Below are 25,925 nucleotides of genomic sequence, written 5' to 3'. Positions count from 1 at the left end.
CGTTGTCGTCTGGGGTCTTTACCAAGACTAACTAGTAAAAAGCCAACAGTCAAAAGCGAACTTAAAAATCAATTGCGCTTCAGTAAAAATCTCAATATCGTATTCATTTAAGAGAAAAAAAAATTGCATTTTCATTATAGTCTTATAGAATGACAATTGCGTAAATACGTTCGTATCCCCGAAAAAGCTAAAGGATCAACTGGTTAGAATTTTTTACAATTACTTGAAATGTGCTTGGATAACATACTTTTTTGGTTGGGTATGGCTGCGACTATTCCTTAAGCCTGGCAATTAATTAACCATAGACATGTTTTAATTAATGGTCGTATAGTAGATATACCAAGTTATCGTTACAAACCTCAAGATATTATTACAGTGAAGCATGAACAAAAATCTAGAACTCTGATTCAAAATTATCTTGATTCAACCCCCGTGAGAAATTGCCAAATCATTTAACTTTTCACCCATTCCTATATAAAGGATTAATCAATCAAATAATAGATAATAAATGGGTTGGTGTGAAAATAAATGAATTGCTAGTTGTAGAATATTATTCTTATTAGACTTAAACCTAACTAAAATAACAAGAGTTTTTTTTCTCCGCCATTCATGTATCATAGACATAGATATAGGAAGATTATAATCGTAAATGAGAAGATTTGTTCCATAGAAAAAGAAAGATAGATTCATGTTCCCGTACATATAAATTATATAAGAACAAGAAAAATCTTGGATTACTTTTTGAAAAATTAAAATTAGACATTCACTTAGAAATAAGTAATTCCTAATTACTTAATCAAATTGACTTTGATAATTTAATTTTTTAGATAATCCAATATTTTAGAATTGTAATATATAAATCTAAATACTATACATATTTAATCTTAATGTATAAGAATATTAGAAGTAATAGAAATGACCGTTTACTATAATTTAATTATTCATTATTATAAATTTTTAAAAATTAGAATCTTTTCTTTCTAATTCAAATATAGTATATAATTCTAGAATAAAAAAATATTATAGAAATCAAAGATGAAGATATTGTTTTATTGATAAAAATATATTATCTAAATAGATAGAAATCAATGTGTGTGTATATATTATGAATATGAATATTAACTATTTATTTTTATCTTCTAATTGTTATTTTCCTTTTGGTAGAAACTAAAATAAATACAAGAGAAATATTTGTGAACAATAAAAAATTATTCCTTTTTATAGAGATAGGAGACAAAATTTACATGGATATAGTAAGTCTTGCTTGGGCCACTTTAATGGTAATTTTTTCATTTTTCCTTTCCCTCGTAGTATGGGGAAGAAGTGGATTATAAGTATACTAATAATTGAGTTAAGAGATTAAAGTATCCATTTTATTTTATAGTTGGATTTTGAAATTTTGGAACTATATGAATTATAGTATTTAATTCATACTAATTAATTGAATTCAAATATAAAATATATCTGTATTTCGAAGTTTTGTTGTAGTCTAGTAGTGTAAAGTATTCTATAGAAAATATAGAAATCAAAAATACTCTTTCAATCAAACAAATATTTGAATAATTCCCATATTTGTATTTTGAAAATAATTGAAAAAAAAAAAAGAAATACAAAATAATAGGAAATTGTCTCCTATTCCAATTTTTTCCTGGGATTTCCATTTCAATGAACTGACTCTTACCAAAATTATATATGGAAAATGAGGAACCGTGTAACTCCCACTCTTACTTTTTTTAATATGATACCGAGATTGTAAAAATTATCTGAAATCCACAAATAGTAATCGAAAGAATAAGAGTTGCTTTTTCATTATTTTATATTGATTGGAATCAATACAAATCAAATAGACGAAAAAAAGAAAAAAAAATTGGGAAGCTATGTTATGTATATTACATATATGTAAAAATATGTAATTAAAATTATATATATGAAGATACATATTGAAGATTGATTTATATTAAACCCTATTTTTTTTTTTAGAGAGTAAAACTTGAATATATTACAATAATAGTCTAGTAGAAAGAAATAGATTTGATTTCTTTCTACTAGACTATTTGGATTTCATAGAATTCTACTTATTGTAATCTAATCATTTTATTTAAGACTAAGACTCCAAATTAAAATATATTTTTTTTATTTTTTCAATCAATGATTGCATAGACAAGAATTAAGAAAATCATGTTTAAGTGAAATTATTCACTTTAACTTACCGTTTTTAAGTAAATTATAAGTAAAAAGGCATTAGGAACTAGAAAGAACAATGCAGTAGCAATAAATGCGAGAATATTTACTTCTATAGTCTCTGCTTTATTTCTCTTCAATTTCTAATAAAAAAATTTGGGATTTAATCCCATAGAGATGATAAATCTTCAGTCGATAAACTCAATGGTATAAAATTTTAATGATGTCAAATCGTATCAATATCATGAATAACAATATTTGAATTATTAAATCGATTCATTATTGAGAATTAAATAGTATAACATAGGAAAATCTTTTATCCATACCAAATTTAAAATTTATATTTATGATGCAATCAAAAATTCCTTTTCCTTTTTTATTCTTTCTTTTTTAGTTTAATGTAAGGTAAAGGTAATGACAATAAAAGAAAAAAACAAGAGGGATCCTTATTAGAAATGAGATTTTGTTTGTTATTTTTATTCCCTTTCACACAAAAGATGAATGAATGTTTTTTTTTATTGGATTTGTATCCATCAGGACGGGACTGACGGGGCTCGAACCCGCAGCTTATGCCTTGACAGGGCGATTCTCTGACCAATTGAACTACAATCTTAGGAAAAAAAGAGTACAGCATACAAATTCTTACGGTTTCATTCAAACTTTCTATTTCAGATTTGAACTGTTGTGCTATAACTGAAAAAGGCGGACTATAGTATATATGGATATCCATATAGATAGAAAAGATCACTAAAATTTCGTGATCTGCTGCCAAACTTATTCCAATTCAATAAGAGATCTCAATATTATGCCTTGAAGAGGACTCGAACCTCCACGTTCTTTAGCACGAGATTTTCAGTCTCGCGTGTCTACCATTTCACCACCAAGGCATCTTGAATATGAATCATATTCCATGAATATGATATCTTTCTAGTGTGATGTATGGAATATATGACAAAGGTAGAGTGTTATAGTATTTTTATTGATTGGTCATATCATATAGGTTCGAGTCGAACATCCAATTGGTTCAATTTGAATTATTAAGAGGATATCTTATATATATTCTATCGAAAAATATGGACAATCAAATCTATTTCTCGATTCAATAAAAGCCAAAAGAGGTGAAAAGGGTCCTAAACAATGAGAGATATGTAAAAAGCAGGTCCGATTACGCCTATTTCTAATCCTAAATAGAATGGAACGACGCAGGGATCTATATGTAAACATAGTATCTATGTAGATACACTCGAACGATCTCTTCTTATAATGAGAATGTATATAACCCTATTCTGGTCTGGTCCGGTATGGAATGAACTTATAACCATAGAATCGACTCGATCATCCAATTATAGATTATAAGTTCATAACCCTAGCTCATTCCCATTTAGGGCGGAACAGATTTACTAATTTTTTTATTCCAGTTAGTAAGATAAGAGTTGAACTAAGAAATAGATTCTAGAAGCTAAAAAAGGGTATCCTAAGCAATTTCAATAATCAGGTTCATTGATATTCCTGATATAGTAAATGCTATCACACATACAATCATACTCAATTCAGTGGAATTATTTGATCTTAAAGGGACACTCTATAATTTCGCACGTGAAGAGTTATTTCTTAGTTTCGTCCAATCATTAATAACTTAATTATTTTTAGATAATAGTAAATAGAATCAAAGCTCGTAAGGAGTCCTATTGAAACCAAGAAATATAAGCTTGCATGCCATTCACACTAGAATAAATTTAGTTTTATTCCACATTTAGTCTCATCCAATCAAAATCTTAACAGTTGAATTTAACAAATTTTTGAACTAAAATAAATTAATGAACAACTAATACCAACACAATAATAGTGTTTATTAGTGTCAAATCGAAAATGGGGCGTGGCCAAGCGGTAAGGCAACGGGTTTTGGTCCTGCTATTCAAAGGTTCGAATACAAATTGTATATTTAGAATAAGGATGACTTTTTTTTTGTAATCATTATAGATGACTAATTATAGTGGATAACTAATTATCTATCTATATATTTATATATTAGATAGATAACTTTTTCATATTTATTTCTTTTTTTTCTAATATTTTTTTGAAGAAATTCTAATTTTTTCTATTTTACAAACGATCAAAATAAAGTAGCAAATTTATTCATACAATATCAAATTTGAATTTTTTTTTACTTCCTTATTTTTATTTTTATTTTTGAAATCCTTCAGCTATATAAAAGAAAAAAAAACCTATAAGTAAAAAGGATAGATTATTACATATCTATTGAATCAATGACTATTCATGATTTCACAATTGAGTCAATTACATACCGGATACAAGCTAAAGGAATGTTATGGTAAAACTTTGTTTGAAATGATGTGGTAAAAAGCAATGTTCGTCTTGAAAGACATAATTTGATTAGGTGGGGATTCTTACATCCACCATCCTTTTTTCTAGTATATAGAAATCGAGATGCTCTTGACTCGACATCGTTTGTTCCACTCCACTAGAACTAATTTATTTTTTTGGGGACAGGAAAGGGATTGATGATGTAAATACTTCATGATGGAGCTCGAGTTGATTCATTTCTCAAGGGCAAGTATCTAAGGTTAGTGAAAATTAATAAGTTAGAACAACTTCATAAGTATCTCTTTGATAGAGAAATCGAAAGGATCCAATTTGAACAAGGTTCAAAAATTTGTTCGAATTAGTAAAATTATTTTGATCAAAAGTGTATCTGCAAGAATCAACCTTCTATTCGTATGATTCTTTTAGAGAAAGAAAAAAAATGGTATGTTGCTTCCATTTTTTTAACGATTAAAGATTCTTGAAGTAATGTCTAAACCCAATAATTCAAGGAAAAACTAAAAGATATTGAAACAATTAAATACCATTTTCAAATTGTCTCATCAATTTTATTAGAAAAAAAAACATAGATTCTAAAGTGAAAGAAGCACAGACAAGAAAAGGGGGGTAGAGATCGCTCAATAAATGAAATACATAAAGGCTTTGTTTCGCCCATTGTAAAGCAATGCCGCATAGAGATAGAAAGCCCACGGGTCATGAACTTCTTTTCTCGAAGAAGAAGCAATGATGGTATCTGGGGAATAAGCATCGGCTAACTCTGTGCCAGCAGCCGCGATAAGACAAAGGATGCAAACGTTATCTAGAATTATTGGGCGTAAAGCGTCTATAAGTAGCTTTTTAAGTTCACCGTCAAATCCCAAGGCTCAACCCTGGACAGGCAATGTAAACTACTAAGCTAGAGTATGTAGGGGCAGAGGGAATTTCCGGTGGAGTGGTGAAATGAGTAGAGATAAAAAAGAACACCAACAACGAAGCCACTCTACTGGGCCAACACTGACACTGAGAGACAAAAGCTAGGGGAGCGAATGAGATTAGATACCCTAGTAATCCTAGCCGTAAACGATGGATACTAGGCGTTGTGCATATCGACCCATGCAATGTTGTAGCTAACGAGTTAAGTATCCCACTTGGGGAGTACATTCGCAAGAATGAAACTCAAAGGAATTGACGAGGACCCACACAAGCGATGGAGCATGTGGTTTAATTCGATGCAAAGCGAAGAACCTTAACAGGGTTTGACATGCCGTGAATCCTCTTGAAAGAGAAGGGTGCCTTCGGGAACGCAGACAAAGGTGGTGCATGGCTGTTGTCAGCTCGTGCCATAAGGTGTTGGATTAAGTCCCGCAACGAGCGCAACTCTCGTGTTAGTTGCCAACGTTGCGTTTGGAACCCTGAGCAGACTGCAGGTGATTAGCCGAAGGAAGGTGAGAATGACGTCAAGTCATTATGCCTTGGGCAACACACGTGCTACAATGGCTAGGACAAAGGATCGCGATCTTGTGAGGGTGAGCTAACTCCAAAAACTCGTCCTCAGTTTAGATTGTAAGTTGTAACTCGCCTATATGAAGCCAGAATCGCTAGTAATCGCCAGTCAGCCATACGACAATGAATTCATTCTGAGGCCTTGTACACACCACCAGTCATACTATGGAAGCTGGCCAAGCTCGAAGTCATTACCTTAACCGCAAGGAGGGGGATATCGAAGGCAAGGCTAGTGACTAGAGTGAAGTCGTAACAAGGTAGTTGTACTGGAAGGTGCGGCTGGATCACCTCCTTTTCAGGGAGAGCTAATGCTTGTTGGGTAGTTTGGTTTGACACTGCTTCACACCCAAAAAGAAGCAAGTTATGTCTGAGTTAAATTTGGAGATGGAAGTCTTCTTTCGTTTCTCGACGATAAAGTAAAATTAAACTCATGAGCTTATTATCCTAGGTCAGAACAAGTTGATAGGAGCTCCTTCGTTTTCACCCCCCACCCCCCATGTCATCACACTGTTATGGATAACAAATAAAGGACTAAGGATAATGAATGATTGGACTTACCAAAGTTTTATCATAGAAAAGAGTTGTTATTAAAAACAAATCATAATGGAAAGCTTACAAAATCCAAAGCCAAATTTTGTTTAATGAATGATCAGAAGAATGATGTTTGTGATTGGGTGAAAGCATTAAAAATGTCAAATGGTTATGTTTTAAACATTGCTAGATGTATGGATATGAAACATAAAAGATTGTTTGAGATGAAAAGTCATGATTGTCATATTTTTATAGAATGTTTACTTCCAATAGCTTTTAATGCACTTCCTAAACCAATATAGAAGCCCTTGACTGAACTTAGTCAAATTTTTAGTTACTTGTGTTCAACGGTTTTACAAGAAGGTCATTTATCAAAAATGGAAGAAAACATTCTTATAATATTGTGTAACTTGGAGCGTATATTTTCACCTGCATTATTTGATTGTATAGAGCATTTGTCAGTTCATTTGCCTTATGAAGCTAAGATGAGTGGACCAGTTCAATATCGTTAGATGTATCGTTTTGAAAGGTAACATATTATAAAACCCTTTGTAATTTTATATCTTGAATATTTTACAATATTATTTTCTAATCAATTGATTTATATTTAGGTTTTTAAATAAAATTAAAAGGATGGTGAAAAACAAAAATTGTGTTAAAGGGTCAATATGTGAAGCATACTTGGTGTAAGAGACATCCTATTTCAATTCCCATTATTTTATACTTCACTTACAATACTCAAGTACAGTCAATGTAAATGAAAGGTTTATTGAAGAGAATATTGATTCAAATTTATCTATTTTCAAACAATTTAGCCAAACAACAGGCAAATATAATTAAAGGTGGCTTGACGATAAAGAATTATTGGTTGTCCAGTTACATGTTCTCTTAAATTGTAATGAAGTTAAACAATTTATTAAGTAAGTATTTAAATATTATATATATATATATATATATATATATGTATGTATTATTATTACACTAACAATGATTATATCTAATCTATGACTAATATATATATATGTTCAAACCTTGAAAGATGAGTATGAAAATCTCAATAACTATGTCATTGATAAACAAATAGAAGCTAATTTTACACAATGGTTTTAAGAATATGTAAGTTTTATTTTAAATTTATTTAAATAATCATTTTTTATAAGATTGGTCATTTAAATTTGTATGTTTTCATTATACTAGGTAAACAATAATTGTCAAGTTAAGTTATAAAATTCTGATTTATATGACTTGGCAAAGGGATCTATGAAAGCAGCCAAGTCATGGCCTATTTGTTTTGTTAATAGTTACAAATTTCACATTGTTTTTTGGGGTGATAGTAAAACAACGTATAATAGTGGAGTATATGTTAGTGGAATCAAACATGGTGAAATGTCAAATAATTATTATGGTATTCTAATAGAGATTTTATGTAGACAATTTTAAATATAATTTTTTTAAAATTATTATAGTCAAAGTTTACATAGTCACCTCAACATGAAGATATGATAAGATGTAATTTAAAAAAAAAAGGCTCATAAAAAATGACTCAAATAATGCAAGAAATTTGAAAAGATTTAAGTAATAAGCCAAGTTGGATTGAGGAACCTATATGGACATAACTAAAGGCACATTGGGAATCCTAGAGTTTTAAAGAAATATGAGATAAATAAAAGAAATTGTGAGTTCATGGCTAGTGCTTCTCTTCACACTAGTAGATTAATCCCTAACTGTGTGCATTGGAAGAGAATGGTATATTTATTGTACTATTATATTTATTTCATTTATAAAATTAGTAGTTGCTAAACTTTTTCTTTTATCAATTATAGAAGAAAGAAAAGGGGACAAATACATCACTGATTGTTTTTTATTTTTGCACCTATAAAAGAAAGGATCATAGTTGGGTAGGGATGGAAACGGGCCAGACTTTACTCTAAACAGGTCTGTCCTGTAATATAATTATTAAGTTTAAGCCTAACTTGTTAACTGTTAAAGGCTTTATTTTAGGCTTAGTCTGACCTGTTTAAGAGGCTTGGCCTAGCCTAAAGCCTGTTAACAAATCTTGTTACAAAAAAATAAAACTAATAATAATAAAAATATAAATATTTTATTATCAAATTAGTTTATATATTTTTTTAATTTTTATCTACGTTATTAATAATTATTAAATAATTGTAATAATATTTATATAATTTTATAAATAATTTTTAAAATATTATATAAGTATTAATTATAAATATTTTATATTAATAAATTTTATATTTATATTTTTCTTGATTTATTTTTTAAAAATTAAATAAATAGTAAATATTTTAGTTTTATTTTAGAAACATATTTTGTTTGTTTAAAGACATCTTATATTCAACAAATAAAGTTATAGTAAACACATACAATTGATAAAACAAATATAATAATTTATGATTAAATAAATTTATTTTTTAAACACGTGTAATCGTGTATAAATATTTTGAGTTTTGAATATAATATAATTTTTATTTATTATAAATAAAAAAATTATAACATAATATATTAATATAATAATTAAATATTAATAATAATAAAATTAAGAATATAAAAAATAAATTAATATAATATTATTATTTTATTTTTAAATTTTAGTTTCTTTAATTTTGATTGTGTTCTAATCTTATTCGAAGATTTTGCTACTCTTCAGCTTGTTCAAACAAATATAATAATTTACCTTATATTTATATTCAAAGTCATTATAGATAATAATAATAAAACAAGAATAAAAAACAAGTGCGGTAGCAGTTTTGACTCAGAGGTATATGGTTGTAATATTTTTGTGATTTGTTGTAATGTAATGAATACAATCAATGAAATATTTTATTATAAATTTTATACAAATAAAATTGCTTAAGAAAAGATAAAATAAAATAAAATAAAATTTGTATAATATTAAAAATTTATAATGACTGTTGTTATTGAATAATATTAATAAAAATATAATTGTTTATTGTCAAATTAGTTTACATATATTTAAATTTTTATTTATGTTATTGATAATTATTAAATAATTATAATAATTTTTATATAATTTTATAAATAATTTTTAAAATATTATTTGAGCATTAATTATAAATATTTTTATACTATAAAATTTTCATATTTTTATTTTTCTCAATTTAATTTTATAAAATTATTAAATTATTAAATATTTTAATTATTTTTTATGCTATTTATATTTTATTTGTATAAAGACATTTTATATTCAATAAATAAAATCACAATAAACACATAAAATTGATAATAAAAAATAACACTTACAAAATTTATTGAATCCGCTAAAAAAATTATTATATTTTAAAAAGTAAATAAATATCATTATTATAAAAATTGTAGTAAAAAATATTTATATTATAAAATTTATAGATACAGAAAAATAGCATATGAGCATAGGAAGAATTATTAAAATTTATATTTAAATTAAAATAACTTATATTTCTAATTTTTTATCTTAATTAAAAAATATGTGATAAAACTTAATATAAAAATTTAAACTTAATGTACTATATATATATAATGACAACAATAATAACTATTAAATTAAAAAAATAATTACAAAATATTTAATTTTATTTGTTTCATTAATTTATTATTTTAAATTAACAAATAAACATAAAATTAACTACACATAACATTAATGTAATATAGAAAATATTAATGATACAATAAATTAAAACACATACTTATATATTATATATAAATTGATAAATTAACTAATAATTTAATTAAAACACGTGCAAGTTATAAAAATATATATTATTATATAATTTAGTTATAATTATATTATTTATATTATTTGCTACATAGTCTGATTATATATATATATATATATATATATAATAAGTTTTTTATTTTATTTTGTTATTATTTTTTATAAATTTTTACTTTCAAATAAAATATAATTCAGATTTAAGCAATTTCTATTTATTATAAATAAAAAAAATTATAACATAATATATTAATATAATAATTAAATAATTAAATTAATAATAATAAAATTAAGAGTATAAAAAATGTGTTAATATAATTTTTTTATTTTATTTTTAAATTTTATTTTATTTAGTTTTGATTACGTCTTATTCTTTTTCAAAGACTTAACTATTCTTTAAATTGTTTAAATATAATAATTTATTATTTAAAAAGTGTAATCATGTATAAATATTTTTAATTTTTAATAGAATATAATTTCTGTTTATTTTAATTATAAATAAATAAAATTATAACATAATACATTAATTTAATAATAACAGAATTAAAAATATAAAAAATATATTATTAAATAACTTTATTATTTAAATATATTTTGACAGGTCTATTTTTAAATTATAATATATATATATATATTTATTTATTTATTTATACAGACCGGCCTGTCAGGCTTTATAAACAGTTCAGGCCTGCCTTATTTACTTAAACAGGCCTTAAAAAAAGCTTAAGCCTGATTTGTTTATTAAAAAAGTCAGGTCAGGTCAGGCCTAAACCGGGCCAAACTATAAGCCCCTGTCAGGCGGCCGGGCCTGTTTCTATCCCTATAGTTGAGTGAGTCCTTAAACAAAATCTGCTTATGTAAGTCTCATGTCACTGTTATATGCTTTACTTTAATATTTGTGTTCATTGATTATGTGTTTATTGACCATTAAAGTTAGTTGTTACCTTAAAATTATTTATTTTTATTTCAACTTGATGCAGGAAAAATTTCAACAAAGGAAGCTTGAATTATCAACATTCATCTTTGAGAGGGGATAATGACAATGGTAGTGAAAATTTGATATGTATGTCACTTGATATTGATATATGGGTAAACTTGATTGGTGAAAAGATGAAAGGGAAAATCTTCGGTCTTGGATCTATGAGCAAGACTTTAGTTGCATCTTTAAGTCAACCAACAAATTTAGAGGATGTTGATACAATTAGAAGTCAAGTTCAAGCTCTAAATGAGCTACTACAAAGGCAAGAGTAAGAGAAATTAGAGATGAGAAAGGAAATAAGCAAAACTAGAGAAACTAGAAAAGAGTTAAGTGATACTAGAAAGTAATTAGTAGCTTTAATGCAATATTTAAGATTTGCGGCATCTAGCTCTCATCTACCGCCATAACCTCAATATAATAGTAAAGATAGTAGTGATGAGTATGATAATATTTAATTATAATGATCATAATAGTTTTTAGGATTACATTTAATATAACATGTGATTATGGTTTTTTTTTTAATTATGTTTTCTTATACTATATGTGCACATAGACAAAAGTAAACATTGTGGTCATCTGTTTTAAAATTTAGTAGTTGACTGGTTTATAAGATTTCTTACAAATTTACTCATTGTGACATCTATGGTATCATTGACTTCATTTTTGGTAATGCAATAGTGCTCCAAAACTCAAAGTATGATATAGTATGAAAAATTACCTTGTTATCTTTGCCAGGATTTGTATAAACCATGCAACTGTATAAAAATTGTAACGCCACAAGTTTTATAATATTATTTGATTATTAATATAAGAATGTGAATTGTTGTTTGGATGTGTGTTTTGATTTATGTGGTGATGTGAATGCGTGTATGTGTGTGTGTGTGTGTGTGTGTATATATATATATATACATAAGTATGTATGTGTGTAGTGATTTAAAATAGGAATGTTGACTTATGTTTGGGCTAAAATTGATTAGAAATATAAGCTAAGGTTAAACTGTAGGGGCATTCTCATTGTAGCGAGAAGGCAACAGAGAGGGGGTGTTTTCTGAGCTTAGTATCACTATAGTGATAGGGTCTTGTTGTAGCAAGATTATGTAGAATACAACGTACAGTCTTGTCTTATATTTTCGCTGTAACAAGAAGGGATCTCGCTGCAGCGAGACAGATGTCTCGTTGTAACGAGAATATCGTAACTCTTGGGGTATTTGGGGGGTTTAGGTTCAGGAAACACATTTCCACCCTTTCTCTCCTCTTCTCCATTGATTCTCTCGACTTCTCACCATATTTCACCGATTAAATTGTCTCCAAAACCTTTTTTTTTTTCCATAGATTAAAGATTGAGATTGTGTCTTCGGCATTTAGAAGTATGTTTTCTAAGTTAGGGTTTTTGTTTTCACCCTTTCTCCATTCTCCTTGGATTCTCATGGAGTTTTTCATGTATTTAGGACGAAAATCTATGTGGCTTTATGCTTAGAATTCGTTTATATTGTTATGTATTAGAATGTGATTGATTAGAACGTAGGAAGATGTGTGTTTTGATGAAAATGATTTGATTGTAGTGGCTTTGTGATGGAAAGTTTGTGTGAAATATAATGTGGTTGATGTTGAGTAGTGTGTGTGATGAAAATGGTTGAATATGTGTATACATGCCATGATTAAGAATGTGGGTGAATGTGTGGATGGCATGTTGATTTTGATTATGAATGTGTTTGAAATGATTGGAAACTATGAATAGTTACAGCAATACACTAAGGGTATGGACGATGGAGGTGGAAGAAATACCTTGGAAAAAAGAGTGATAGTGACACCAACAGTGAGTGTGAGTGTACGATAGGCCACATACTCTTCTCCTAATTCAGCCTCTGACAAATACTTTTGCTAAGAGGCCGTGACCGCACACGTATCCGTGAGGCGGGGGCTATCCAGGGTGTAATAGTGAGTAAGTCCCTAAGGTTGAGGGCGTCAAGAAACTGTGATCACAGTGAACATAGCTAATGTGTAGTAAGCGCACGTGTGTGTGTGAAATAATTGAAGGTGCAGTGAGCGCACCTATGTATGAATTGATTTCAAATATGCGTCTGTGTTGTTGAAAGAATAAATTAATGTCGTTAAAGTGTAATTTTATTATATTAGAGATAGTTATGAAATGGGCATATGAGTCTTTGTGTTTTGTGTGTAGGATAATATAGAGGACTCACCCTTACATTTATTTTTCAGGTGACCAAGACGATTAGCATCAAGCTCAATGAAAGGATGGATAATATTACTATAGGATTTAAAAAATTATTTTGAAAATTGTTATGTATTAAATAAGTTGTGTAGCATTTATTTGATTCAAACTTGTAACCCATCCCATGTTTTGAAAGACTTTATCAAAACATTGTACTTGAAGTTATTTGAAATGAAAATTTTATTATCTCCTTTAAATTGTAAAATCATTTTTATTGGAAATGAATTGAATTAAATTAAGTTGTTACAACAACCTGTCATACAAATCATTTTATTGATTTACAAAAATTTTCTACAAATTTATTTGCAAAATTAGTTGTATAAAGTATTTTCTTTTTGTAAATTTTTCTACAAATTTTACTTATTTTCTTAAGAAATTTTTCATTGATAAATTTGTAAGAAATTTACTTATGAACTTTCTTACAAATTTCTTTTTAAAAAAAATTACTTACAAATTTGCTTGTAAAACTTCTTTAAATTTTTTTTATGAAAAATTTTCATGCAGATTTTTCTGCAAATTTTTCTTAAGATTTATCTGCAAACTTAATTGTATATTTTTTAAGAGATTCTGGTGCAAATTATTTTTGCATGAAAGCATCTACAAATTTATTTCTACTAAAATTTGTAAAAAATTACCTACAGATTTTATTTTTTGCGGAAATAATTACCCAAAAAGCTTTTTTCTATGACAACAAATTTGCAGCAAAATTTGCATGAAATATACTTTTTTGCAAATTTTTTATAAATTTTTGCAAAAAAATCCTAAAATTCTAATAGTGAACGCTTATCCTCGAGTCCAACTAAGACTTTCATCTTTTAAAATTTTTTTCTTATGCATTTGTAATTTTAAGTTGAGTCTATACTTTAATAATAATATAATAATAATAATAATAATTTGAGTTTGTGCTCTTGTTTGTTTTTTAATGTAAAAAATCTTTTTTATTTTTTACCAGATCTAATATCTTATATCTATTTGAATTTTAGAATACTAGCTCAATCAAATATTTTGAGAACAGAAATGGAATAAAATTTGAGTGATCTCCTTGCTTAAAATGTTTTAGGCAATTTTACAGTTGAGACTATCTTACTTAAATGTGTTGCTAACTCATCAACGTGGAATTTTATATCTTAATATATATATATATATATATATATATATAACAAAAGAAATTATTATATAATAAATTTTAAAAAAAATGTAAGATCTAATAGTATCAGTATGTTGAATTATATAATTTTTTATAAAAAAAATTAATATATAACTTTATATCATATACAATATCATATGTTAGAAAATAAATTTTGGAATGTTAAAAAAATAATGATCATTAATTAAGACTGTCAAAAAATAGTTCAAGTAAGTCATAGCCTTATTATTTAATGATTACTAGTTGTAGCATGTATGATGCAAATATTTTATTTTAAAATAAATAAATTTATTTTAATAATTAAAAATTAATTTTATGTTTTAAATAATTAATATATATGTATAATAAAATTATTTTTAATAGTAATTTTTTAAAAAATTATTTTAACTTAAGTACGTAACTACAAAATATAAAATAAAAAAAAATTATATATATAAGTATTTATAAAAAATCTAAAATTTATATAAAGTATTAAAAAAGATTAATTAATAATTTTTATTTTCAAAATTTAAAAATAAACAAAATAATTAGTAAAATTTAAACTAGTAAAAAAGAGTACAATCTACATATTATTTTTAATTTATTTTATTTTTAAAATATAAGTGACTAATTATGAAAGAAAATAGTTACATTGAGGATCTCACTTCTCAAGTAGAGTACTCTTGTAGATAATACAAAAGTTGATGAGTAATATATGCATAATTTTTATTTTTGTCTTTTACTTTTTAACACATGCCATTGAACATATATGAAAAGAATCATTTAAGAGACTAATCATAAAAATAAAAGAGAAATAGTTGAAAATTTTATTTGATAATTATTTTTTAAAGATCAAATTAATCAATTTTTTAAATTATATTAGAATATATTAAAATATGTGAAAGTGAACTTCACATGTGAACTTGTATATATCTTTTCATTTTGTAATTTGATTCAATCCATTCATAATAGAAAAACTTGCATCAATATCTCAATTTTAATTGAAACATAAATTTGATTCATCCTTCAAATAAACTAATGTTTTAAAAAATATATATTGAATAATGTTACAGGAATTATTTTTTTATAATTAATATCAAAATAAACAAATGTAGGTAGTTCTAGTAAAATTTATTATTTATCTTCACTTTATACTTTTCTAGTAAAAAAAATAAAATAATTTTTTATTAAAATTACATTTATTACTTATTTAGTAACGATAATAATGAGAGAGTGAAAAAAAGTTTACTTTTTTCCTAGGAATAGGAATTTGTTTATTGATCTTTTTAGTTTGTACTTAGTAATATTGGAATGGAACAAAGATTCAGAATAATTAATGTAATTGTATTTGATATTTTTATTTTTAAAATATTGACACTGTTTAGCATTGAATGTAAATATGCGCACATAAAAAGGTCCCACCGAGATTTGAACTCGGGTTACTGGATTCAGAGTCCAATGTCCTGACCACTAGACCATGGGACCTTTGACGTTGAATCACGGGAAGTATAACAATAGTATTACTAGGTCCTTTCCCAATTTAATAAATCATCCTTTCAAAATTTTATATGTACCCTGAATGATTAAATGTTATAATAAATTATTATAAGAATATATATATATATATATTAAATTCATAAATTATTCCTTTAAATAGTAGTAATTGTACATATTGGTTTCACTTATTTAAATTAGTCTTTTACATGATAAACTTGTTAGATAGACAAGTCTCTCAAATTAATAAATATCTAAAAATATTAAATTATTATTAAAAAACACATAAATACTAAAATAATGTAGTTTCACACTAAAAAAAGGATTATTTAAACTAATTTTGCATAATTATAGTTATTTTTATATTTAATATTTTTTCCTCTAACTACAATATTTATAATTATCCCTATCATCTCTTGCTCCTTCTCCTCCATCAACTCCATCTCTTACATCACCATCCTATCATAAAGTCATTGTCACCTCTCTCGTCCCCTCTTTTTCTCTTTGAATCACGACACTAGGATTAATATTGTAACTCTCTTTTCATTTCTTCAATGGCAATTAATGGTTAGTTCATGGATTCATGTCTAAGGAAAAAGAAGACCTATTATGCTTCATCACTGAATATGTGTGTTTCATTTGTAGTGGGTATGTGCATTCAATTTGCGATAAAGGAGTGGAGGAGGATGGTGGGAAAGTGACTTTGACAAGCAATTCATAAGCTCTTAACAATTGTAGAGTTTTTTCCAAAATATGGTAAAAATTAAAAAATATATATAAAAAATAAAGTATTCACAAGATATGTTCCTCCTTTTTAGAGCTGAAACTTATTTTTTAAAATAAAAAAATAAGTGTTGTTCATATAAAAGTCGACACTTATATTTTTAATAATAAAAAAATAACATTCTTATCAATACATATTTCCATAGAGAACAAGAAACACAATCACACACACAAAATGTCAAAGAATCCAAATGAATAATAACCAACAAAGAATAAAAAAAGTGAAAGAGTGAAGAAGATGAGAATTTCACAACGCTCTATGTTTTATTATTGCACAATTTCACTAACACAATCACAAAATGTTATTTTTTAATAATAAAAAATAAGTATAAACTTTTACATGTACGATGTTTATTTTTTTTGGATGACGCTTTTTTTTTATAAAAAAATAAATAAGTGTCAATTTTTACGTGGACCACACTTTTTTTTTATCATTAAAAAAATGAGTGTTGACCCTATAAGAGATTATACTTAAAATGATGTGACAAAAAAATACCTTGAACAAAGAAGATGTTTCATGGATACCCTATTTTCATAATTTTTTAAAATTTTATCATATTTTGGCAAAAATAACCTACAATTGCAGGTTAAAGAGGATGACAGGAAAGCGTCTTTAGCTTGTAACTGCAAGCTCTTAACAATTAGATGAAATTCATATGTTTTGAATTTTGATGGTGGTTAAGGAAGAGAATGGGAACAAGAGCAAGAGAGTGTGTTGGGTATATGACTCTTATTCTGTGTGGAGAAATGGTTCAAAATGAGCAAGTTTACTTTGCCTCACTTACCAAAGTAGAGATGAGTCTCTAGAGTTGTATGAGAGAGGTCGTTAGAGTGAGAGAGCAGTCAACTTTATGAGAGAAGAAGAGAGAATATCATTCTCACACTAAGAGTAGTTTTGATAAATCTGCATTTTCAAAGTTGTTCATCATTAGATTGATCTAAAAATTTGATAGTAGTTTAAATATATGTGGTTCTTTGTTTTTAATGGCTAAATCGTTCAAAAGAAGTTTATGGTGTGATTAATTAGTTGCTCTATTTTCTTGATGTTTTCAACTTTTTGTTTCTTAATTTTGTAAGCTTTGTTGTTGGGTTTGATTGACTAGTTGTTGTAAGCATGGTTTGTGCGCTTATTTGTGACTCTGTTGTACCTTATTTGATCATAGTGGAGTTAATTTTTTGATCTAGATAACTGGTGATTTTTACCCTAGGACATTTTTCACATTAAACAACTTGGTGTTTACATTTTATTTGTTGTTACTCCTCGTAGATTCTTGTAAGTTGAAGAACTTAATTTGTTGTGTTATTCGTTATTGCATTTATGTTGGTGTCCTTATAAGAGAGGAGGTTGTAGGACAAAATTGTAGACCATTGTGAGAGATTGAGTTACAAGGAGATGGGTAAAGAGAGAGAAGTGGTGGGAACTTAGGGGGCATTGACCACCGTGAGCAACGTGACTCTGAGGAGAAAGGCAGAGAGAGAGTATAGGAGGTGTAAAATAATGTTGTTTTAGTATTTTCATGTCATTTAACAAAAAAAGGTTAACAATTTTTAGATGACTATAAACAACAACGATTTATGATAACTACCACATGAGTTATATTTTTTATTAAGATTTCTTAGAACTTTTAGTTTATGGATATTTAACAAGTTTTAGTTATTTAGGTTCCTCTTTTTATATTATCAAGTTTAAATTCTTGCATGATTACATTCACATTTAACCTTGCATTTTAGTAATGTTTTTTATTGGTTTTGTAGCTTTTTGGAAAAAGAATTAAGGAAATTGGATGTGGGATCTAAAATTTAAGTCACACTAGAGCGTGGGTGCATGAATCTGATATGTGGGACTGGGCCTCTGTATTGATCCTAATAACTCATAATTGACACAAAAATCTAAGAAAAAGTGTTAGCCGTCAGAAGCGAGGAGGATAAAAAATTGAAAGCAAGAAAGAGACAAAAAACTTGGAGCTTAGGAGCAAGGGGATTGAAACTTTAAGAGCTTGAAAGAAAGACCTCTCATGGGATTGTTCTTCAACTTTTTGTGTATTTTTCTCTGTTCATGGGTTCTTCTTGTTTCAATTTGGTCCATTGTAAGCTATTTTTCATGACTTGTAACTAAATCTTTTGCTAAGAGTAATTTATAGAGGTTGTGTTTGATAATATGTTATTGTGAATAAAATTATATCTTGTTCTCATTTAATAGTGAGCATTGCATTGGACCTTATTTATTTTGAATTGTTTGATCACCAATTTAGGATGATAGGAATTTTTACAAATTTGAGAAAATGAATAAAAGTCATGCTTAAGAATACAATGCTATAAGTTGAATGACACTTAAAGATAAACAAACATGATTCATGAGTATTCAAGGATTTGAGAGTTTGTTGTAGACTTGAGTATGCTAAGATATTAGGTGCTTTATTTTGCTTGAGTGACATTGAATGATCTCGAGATAAACTTTAATGACATGATGACCCTACCACTGTTTAGTTAAATTTAGACAATGCATATTGATGTTTATGTTGCATTTTGTTAACACATAGTTGAAGTAAATCATCCTAACATCTAATTACATCAAATCTTATATTACTTTTCTATTATTCAACATTTTAGTCTTTATTCCTTTCATTATCATCTCTTTTTAATTGTTCAACTTATCATCTAATTTATTAGAATCATTACTTGAATTATCCCTATGAGTACAGCAATTTCTTATTTTACTATATTACTTGACGACCTAATATACTTGCTAGTATTACTCTCCTTTGAAAATGATCAGCTTAACTATCTGACGGCTTAATATATGAAAGATTTAACATGTCAATTTAAATAAATAAAAAACTAATATGTACAATCATTAATTAAAATAATTATAATTTTTTAAATTTAATTTTAACATGTTATCGTATTTGTAAGATTAATTTCTTAATATTAAAAGTTAATTTCTATATTTTTTATTTTTAGTCCTTAAGAAAATTAAAATGAAGAGTATATAATTAACTCTTCAATGACTTAAGATATCATAATTTCAACAAGTTTGAATATATATATATATATATATATATATATATATATATATATGGAGTTAACTTAAAAATAAAATTTTAATAACTATTTTGGGAGAGTTATTTATTATTATAAAAATATTCTAATTGTTGTTTGTTAAACTCCCTTTTTTATGTGAAAAATATTTAAAATAATAAATTTATTTTTATGTTTCACTTAGTAAGCGGAGAGATAGTAAAAAATTAATAAAGATGTCATTTGTCAAAAAAATGTACTTAATATATAAAATAAAATAAAAAAAGAGAAGAAGCTATTTAAACTCATATTCAAAATAGTTATTAACACTTTTAAAAAAATAACAACTATAGTTGGTCAAGTTTACTCTATGCAAACTACTAAATTTTGTTCAGGAATGCTATAATTATTTTTTAAAAAAAAAATTATATATATGAACAAATTTTATAGAAAAGAATCACCTTCCATTACAAAAATGTTACTTAAGAAAAACCGTAAATTTTGCACCAGAACACAATTTATATAATTCATCGATCAATAAAATTTTTAAAAATAAAGTAATTAAATCAATGATGACCTTTATAGCTGGTACCATCATGCAAACAAAAGACTTGCTTGCATTACGTGTTCTTTCTCTTTTCCTACTTAAATAATTATTCATACACATTAAATGTGTTTAACCCCAAAGACAAATGTGCTTAAAGTTCCCATCCAAGTATCAGAGTTATGGATAAAAGCATACTACCCAATAAATATAAGTCATTTTATTATTATTAGTTTTACTCTCATTGTTATAATCAGAAATTTAAAAAAAAGATAAATGTACTAAGGGGTAGAAAGTTAAAGAGTGAAATTTAAGAATTAAATATATACAGAATTTGAACATTGGGCTTTGTTTTTCATTGGGCCTGTTCAGCCTAAATCGAGACCTGGCCCAGGTATGAGAAGCGATGGAAAACGAAGCAGATCCGAACCCAAGGAGGAAGCAAGGCAAAATATCACGTTGAAGCGCAAGTCCAGAAATTACGATTCAAGAAGTTGAAAGAAAGGGATCGCCAGCACCCTCCGAAGACGAAGCTATAAGCATTCACCTCCATCGTTTCCAGTCACCACTTTCCCGGAAAATAGCAACTTCAATTTCTTCGAAACTATTTTCTGGTGATTTCATTTCCTACTCTTTTCACACCCTCACATGTGGATTTTACTTTCCCCTTCTGTTAATAGGGTTTTTATTACTTTCGTTTTGTTTTTAAAATTAGTGATTGGAAGGATGTTGTAATTTGAAATGTGACTGTTTTGATTTGAATTGTGGGTGCTGATTTGCCACCTGCAGTTTCGGTGCCTTTGTTCGGATTTTCAGGTGAAGGACGTCGTGCGTCGTTTAGGGTTGGAATGGGGTTTAAGTTGATGCACTGATGTCATTGTTCTGGATCGTGATTCGCCAGCTTGCAGAAATCGAGGCAATGGTATTTGACTTTCTCTTACTATCTTTTTATCTTACTTCTCTTGTTTATACGTATTTCGTTATTAATATTTTTTATGTCGGTGGTGATAAGGATCTGTAGTTTGTGCTAATTTAAGTGCTCCTGATTTTCTTTCCTGCGTTCCATTTCCATGAATCTCGGAATGATAGTTCAGATATGTTCTTTTCTGTGGGTTAGTTTCTCCTACATTTTCACCGGCACCTTGCATATATAGGAGGAGTCGTTCATATTGTATTGAACTATTGATGGTTTGCTTATGGAATCTTAATTTCTAGAATTGCTGTGGGAGGAGATCAATTTAGCTTGCAAGGTGGTTATTTTCTTACATGTTACTGTGTTACAAAACAAAGTGATGGAGGGAAGTGTGGTGACGTATACGGAGTCAATTTTAGTGTTTTGCTGGAAGTATTTTATGTATGGACTGATTGTGGACATTGTTCTGCATACTGAATCGAAGAAAAGTAGCTCTGATGTATGCCATGGCACTAACGTACTAATGATTTTTATACTTGAAAATTATCTGTGTAAAGGCTGCATCAAAGAAAGTGATAACAAGAGAAGAGTGGGAGAAGAAGCTTAATGATGTAAAGATTAGGAAAGAAGACATGAATAAATTGGTAATGAATTTCCTTGTCACTGAAGGCTATGTTGAAGCTGCTGAGAAATTCCGAATGGAATCTGGAACTGAACGTATCCTCTTTTGATTCTTTTATTTATTTAGTTTCTCTCTGTGTGTATCTGTGCAAGATATCTTCTTTATCAAGCTACGTTTATCCTTATTTATCTACAGCAGACATAGATCTTGCTACAATCACAGATCGCATGGCTGTTAAAAAGGCAGTACAAAGTGGTAATGTTGAGGATGCAATTGAAAAAGTGAATGACTTAAATCCAGAGGTAGGCTTCCCTTTTTTGTTTCCTTTTTACTAACTTCCCATCCCTAAGTCTTATCTTGGTCTCCTTTTTACTTTTAGTGTGCAATGCACATAATACAGCATTCATGAATGTGGTCAATAATATATTTGTTTCTTACCGGCTGGATAGTTAAACATGCACTTCCCTAGGGTATTCACACATGTAGTGATGATGCAGTGTAGTCGATGTTGATAATGGCACAGATTATTTGTCTTATACACTAAATGCTTATATTTTGCTTCAATTTTATTTTTTTAGAAAAAGCTTTTGGGAATGCATGCAGAATTTAGATAGAACACGCTGCAGTCTATTTTATTTGGTTATCATGCATCTCCCAATTATCCTCTCTTGCTTAATACCATATGCTTAGAATTGCTGAGTTGCAATTCAAATCGTGCAATTTGGCTAGCCATTAATTTGTATTTTGTGATAAATTGCATGACTTTGAATCATATGATACATGAATGACTGATTCTGGTCACCGATAAATAGTGCATGATTCAGTGATTCATTGTTCTTTTCCTTTTTTTCCTTTATTTTTCACCAATTTTTCATCAAAGAAATCAAAAAAGTCAAATAAGCTTAAATTGATAAATGAAAAGGATTGGGGGAGAAACTCCACAATGCACCCTATTTTATTATTCCTTGGCTTTTCTTTTCACTGTTTTAAAATGGTTTGCACACCATCACTCAATAATTTTTATACACTTTGTTTTACTGTTCCATTATTTTGTTTTCATTATTCTAACAGAGGTTTTGCACATTTAGTTATGACAGGATTTTGTTTTGAGGCCTATATTTAAGATGTTTTCTCAATTTATAGTTTGAAATTATTACATTGGACATGAATGCACTATCCTTCATTTATATGATACTCCCTTTTAATAATTCTTTTATAAAACAATTCATTATGTTTTTCTCATTGACTCTTAATAAATAAAGTTGATGGGACCTAAATTAAAATCTACAAGAGTAAATGTTGATAGTGAGGTCTAGCATAATTGTACTAAATGAGGATAAAATTGTCATGTTATAATTAATTTTCAAAAACTCAAGAAAATCAATTAACTTTAGTTATTTTTATTGGTTTGTGTAATTGAGTTGAAGGTACTTTATAAAAAAGGATCAAAGGGATTATATTTTAAGCTATTTTTCATTGTGTCTATGAATCGTATGACATGATATGATTTATGATTCACTATTCAAGAATTAGCTCAGCAATTAGTGATTCAAAATCGTGGGTTGATAACCTTAAACAAAGGTAATGTGACTTGCATAAAAATAGTGTTACCCATTCATCAGTGTCTTGTTCATTTGTTCTATAAACTTAATATTCATTTTATAATACTGCAGATACTGGACACGAATCCCCAATTATTTTTCCATCTTCAACAGCAACGGCTTATAGAACTAATCCGAAATGGAAAAGTAGAAGAAGCACTAGAGTTTGCCCAGGAGGAGCTTGCTCCGAGGGGAGAGGAAAATGTAAATGTCAGCTAATGATTTTTGTATCTCTTTTTGTCATGTAGTGAAGTATTGCCGGCCTTTTCATTAATCAGTTAATTGTTTGCATTATTAATTTACTTCAATTGCTTGTAATTAGGAAAATACAAAATGGGAAAATAAATTGTTACTGTAGGAATTTTTTTTGTAATTTGTTGCACATACTTAGTTCTAACACTTGAGTAAAATTTGGATTCCAGCAAAGCTTTTTGGAAGAGTTGGAGAGGACTGTTGCACTGCTTGCCTTTGAAGATGTCTCTAACTGTCCTGTTGGAGAGCTGCTGGATATATCACAGCGTTTAAAGACAGCAAGTGAGGTGAATGCGGCTATACTTACAAGCCAGAGCCACGAAAAAGGTGTGTTTGCTGCAAAAATCTGTTTCTGTGCATATGTGGCTCTGGTTTTAAATCTAGTTTGGCATATTTGATTATTGACATATTTGTTTTATTTTTTCTTAGAGTTTCTAAATATCAAATTATAAAATTATAAAAATAATTTTGTTCATGCTTAACACAAGGCTGATGAAGTGTAATGATGTTTGATTTGAGGGTGATAGCGATTCTGAGATGAAAAAATTGCGTTCAAAGTAATGAGTATATATGCATGGATGCTTAAATGACTGATGTTGGTTCTTCTTGCGCACTTTTGCCAACTGGGCTCTCGTTGCCCTAGTTTTTGTATTTCTATTATGTTCTAGTAGTATAGCTTGTTATTTCTTAACTGTTAGAAAAATTCAACTATGACAAAAAGAAAAAAGAAAACTTCAACTTGCTCTGCTATGTGTTCTAGTTAATATCTGAAAAAAATTACCAATGCTGTGCTCCAGAATTCAGTAACATTGATCGAATTTTTGGCAGACCCAAAACTTCCGAGCTTGTTGAAGATGCTGATATGGGCCCAAAACCAGCTGGATGAGAAAGCTGCTTATCCTCGTATAAGTGATCTATCCACAGCTATATTAGAAGATCCTACTGTCTGAATACTTGTAACATTTCAATTTCAGTTTGAGGCTTTTTTAGGTTCTAGATGATGATATTGCGGTCATTGGCATTAAAAATTGTGTATGTACTTTAAATGGAAAGATATTTGTTGAAATTGATATCCATTTCCTCCTAGATAGCTGTTCCAGTGGTTTTATACCCTTGTACAAAAAGATTGTCAATACAGTCATTAATTCTTTTCTTAAGTAACCGATTGTTACGGCTTTCTGTTTATTAAGGTTTATCATGATGATAGTATAAGTTAGCCCACAGCTGACCTTATCATTAATTTTCGATTACCGGGGACCGTTGCCACCTATACCTATATTCACTTCGCTGCTGTGTTTCATTAATGAGACACAGAATTCTCTGGCAAAAGATGTAGAAAACGCGTGCATGCTTTCTTCGGAGAGCAATTTAACGTCGTTTCTAAACAGTGTGAGCTACAAATTATTTTAGCCAACTTTTATCATTTAGACTCGCGTCGTGTTTTTGCTCTAGACATTAATTTAAAATGTAAACTAACGAGTGTTCTACAACAGAATACAAGAATATACAGTACGCAAGGGAAGAGAACCAATTCCTCGAAAAACTCTGCAATACTTCTCTTATCAACGAACCCAGAAACATAGAAAGAACGTTAAATGGTTAAAAACCAAACATGAGAAAAATTAATAGGCAAGTTACTTGGTTTTGACCCAAAGCACGTAAACCCAAGTGGTGTTTCCCATGTCTGTGAGCTCGAGGACTCTTGCATCTCCAATGAATTTCTTGGCGGCATCTCTAAAATGGCAACAGCCATCATCAAAGTTGAGTGCGTAACTTGAAGGGTCGTATTGAAACTTGTGCTGCTGCTTGCCTCCATTCTTCAAAGCCTTCTTGAGTGCAGCTCGCATCCTCCAAAACATGCTCCTACAACGCTTCTTTCCGTAAGCATTCACCCATTCCAAGCTCTCCAACAAACCCATGTTGACTAAATAGGGGAAAGCCTGAAGCAATTTGCTCTAAGACAAGAAGAAGAAGGTGAAATGCAATGGTGGATATTTATAATGGAAATGGAAGAGACAGAGAAGCTAGCATGGTGTTTTGATAAGGCACTTTATATGGTTGAAAAGGTTGAAGCTTTTTGGTGTTGGTGGTGG

At 28.2% G+C, this 25,925-nt stretch overlaps 1 protein-coding gene and 1 non-coding gene across 5 annotated transcripts; one reads left to right on the top strand and one right to left on the bottom strand.

Moving 5' to 3' along the window:
- Positions 1-16,018: 16,018 nt before the first annotated feature.
- On the bottom strand, positions 16,019-16,090 carry TRNAQ-CUG. Its single transcript has one exon. It is a non-coding gene; the product is annotated as a tRNA-Gln (tRNA).
- Positions 16,091-20,881: 4,791 nt separating this feature from the next.
- LOC113870710 (protein GID8 homolog) lies at positions 20,882-25,013 on the top strand. 4 transcript variants are annotated; one of them, XM_027507140.1, is made up of 7 exons: positions 20,882-21,058; positions 21,234-21,366; positions 21,915-22,074; positions 22,175-22,281; positions 23,653-23,784; positions 24,003-24,159; positions 24,661-25,013. In XM_027507140.1, the coding sequence occupies exons 2-7, from the start codon at positions 21,316-21,318 to the stop codon at positions 24,780-24,782; spliced, it is 729 nt and encodes a 242-aa protein (XP_027362941.1). In that variant the 5' UTR covers positions 20,882-21,058; positions 21,234-21,315; the 3' UTR covers positions 24,783-25,013. The 4 variants fall into 4 exon arrangements, with proteins under 4 accessions (XP_027362941.1, XP_027362921.1, XP_027362949.1 ...); XM_027507120.1 differs by having other exon boundaries at positions 23,653-23,790; positions 24,661-24,928; XM_027507148.1 differs by having other exon boundaries at positions 21,915-22,281; positions 23,695-23,784; positions 24,661-24,985.
- The last annotated feature ends 912 nt before the right edge of the window (positions 25,014-25,925 follow it).

The sequence above is a fragment of the Abrus precatorius genome, unplaced genomic scaffold, assembly GCF_003935025.1.
Source record: "Abrus precatorius isolate BTA unplaced genomic scaffold, Abrus_2018 Scaffold10, whole genome shotgun sequence".
Taxonomy (NCBI): domain Eukaryota; kingdom Viridiplantae; phylum Streptophyta; class Magnoliopsida; order Fabales; family Fabaceae; genus Abrus; species Abrus precatorius.
Note: the sequence above shows the minus strand (reverse complement) of the source record. Positions and strands in the feature narration are given on the sequence as shown.

Coding starts and splice junctions, on each gene's coding strand:
- LOC113870710 (XM_027507120.1), top strand. CDS start 21,316: ATGTCATTGTTCTGGATCGTGATTCGCCAGCTTGCAGAAATCGAGGCA. Junction 22,075..22,174: donor AATGGAATCTGGAACTGAAC/GTATCCTCTTTT, acceptor ATTTATCTACAG/CAGACATAGATCTTGCTACA. Junction 22,282..23,652: donor TGAATGACTTAAATCCAGAG/GTAGGCTTCCCT, acceptor ATAATACTGCAG/ATACTGGACACGAATCCCCA.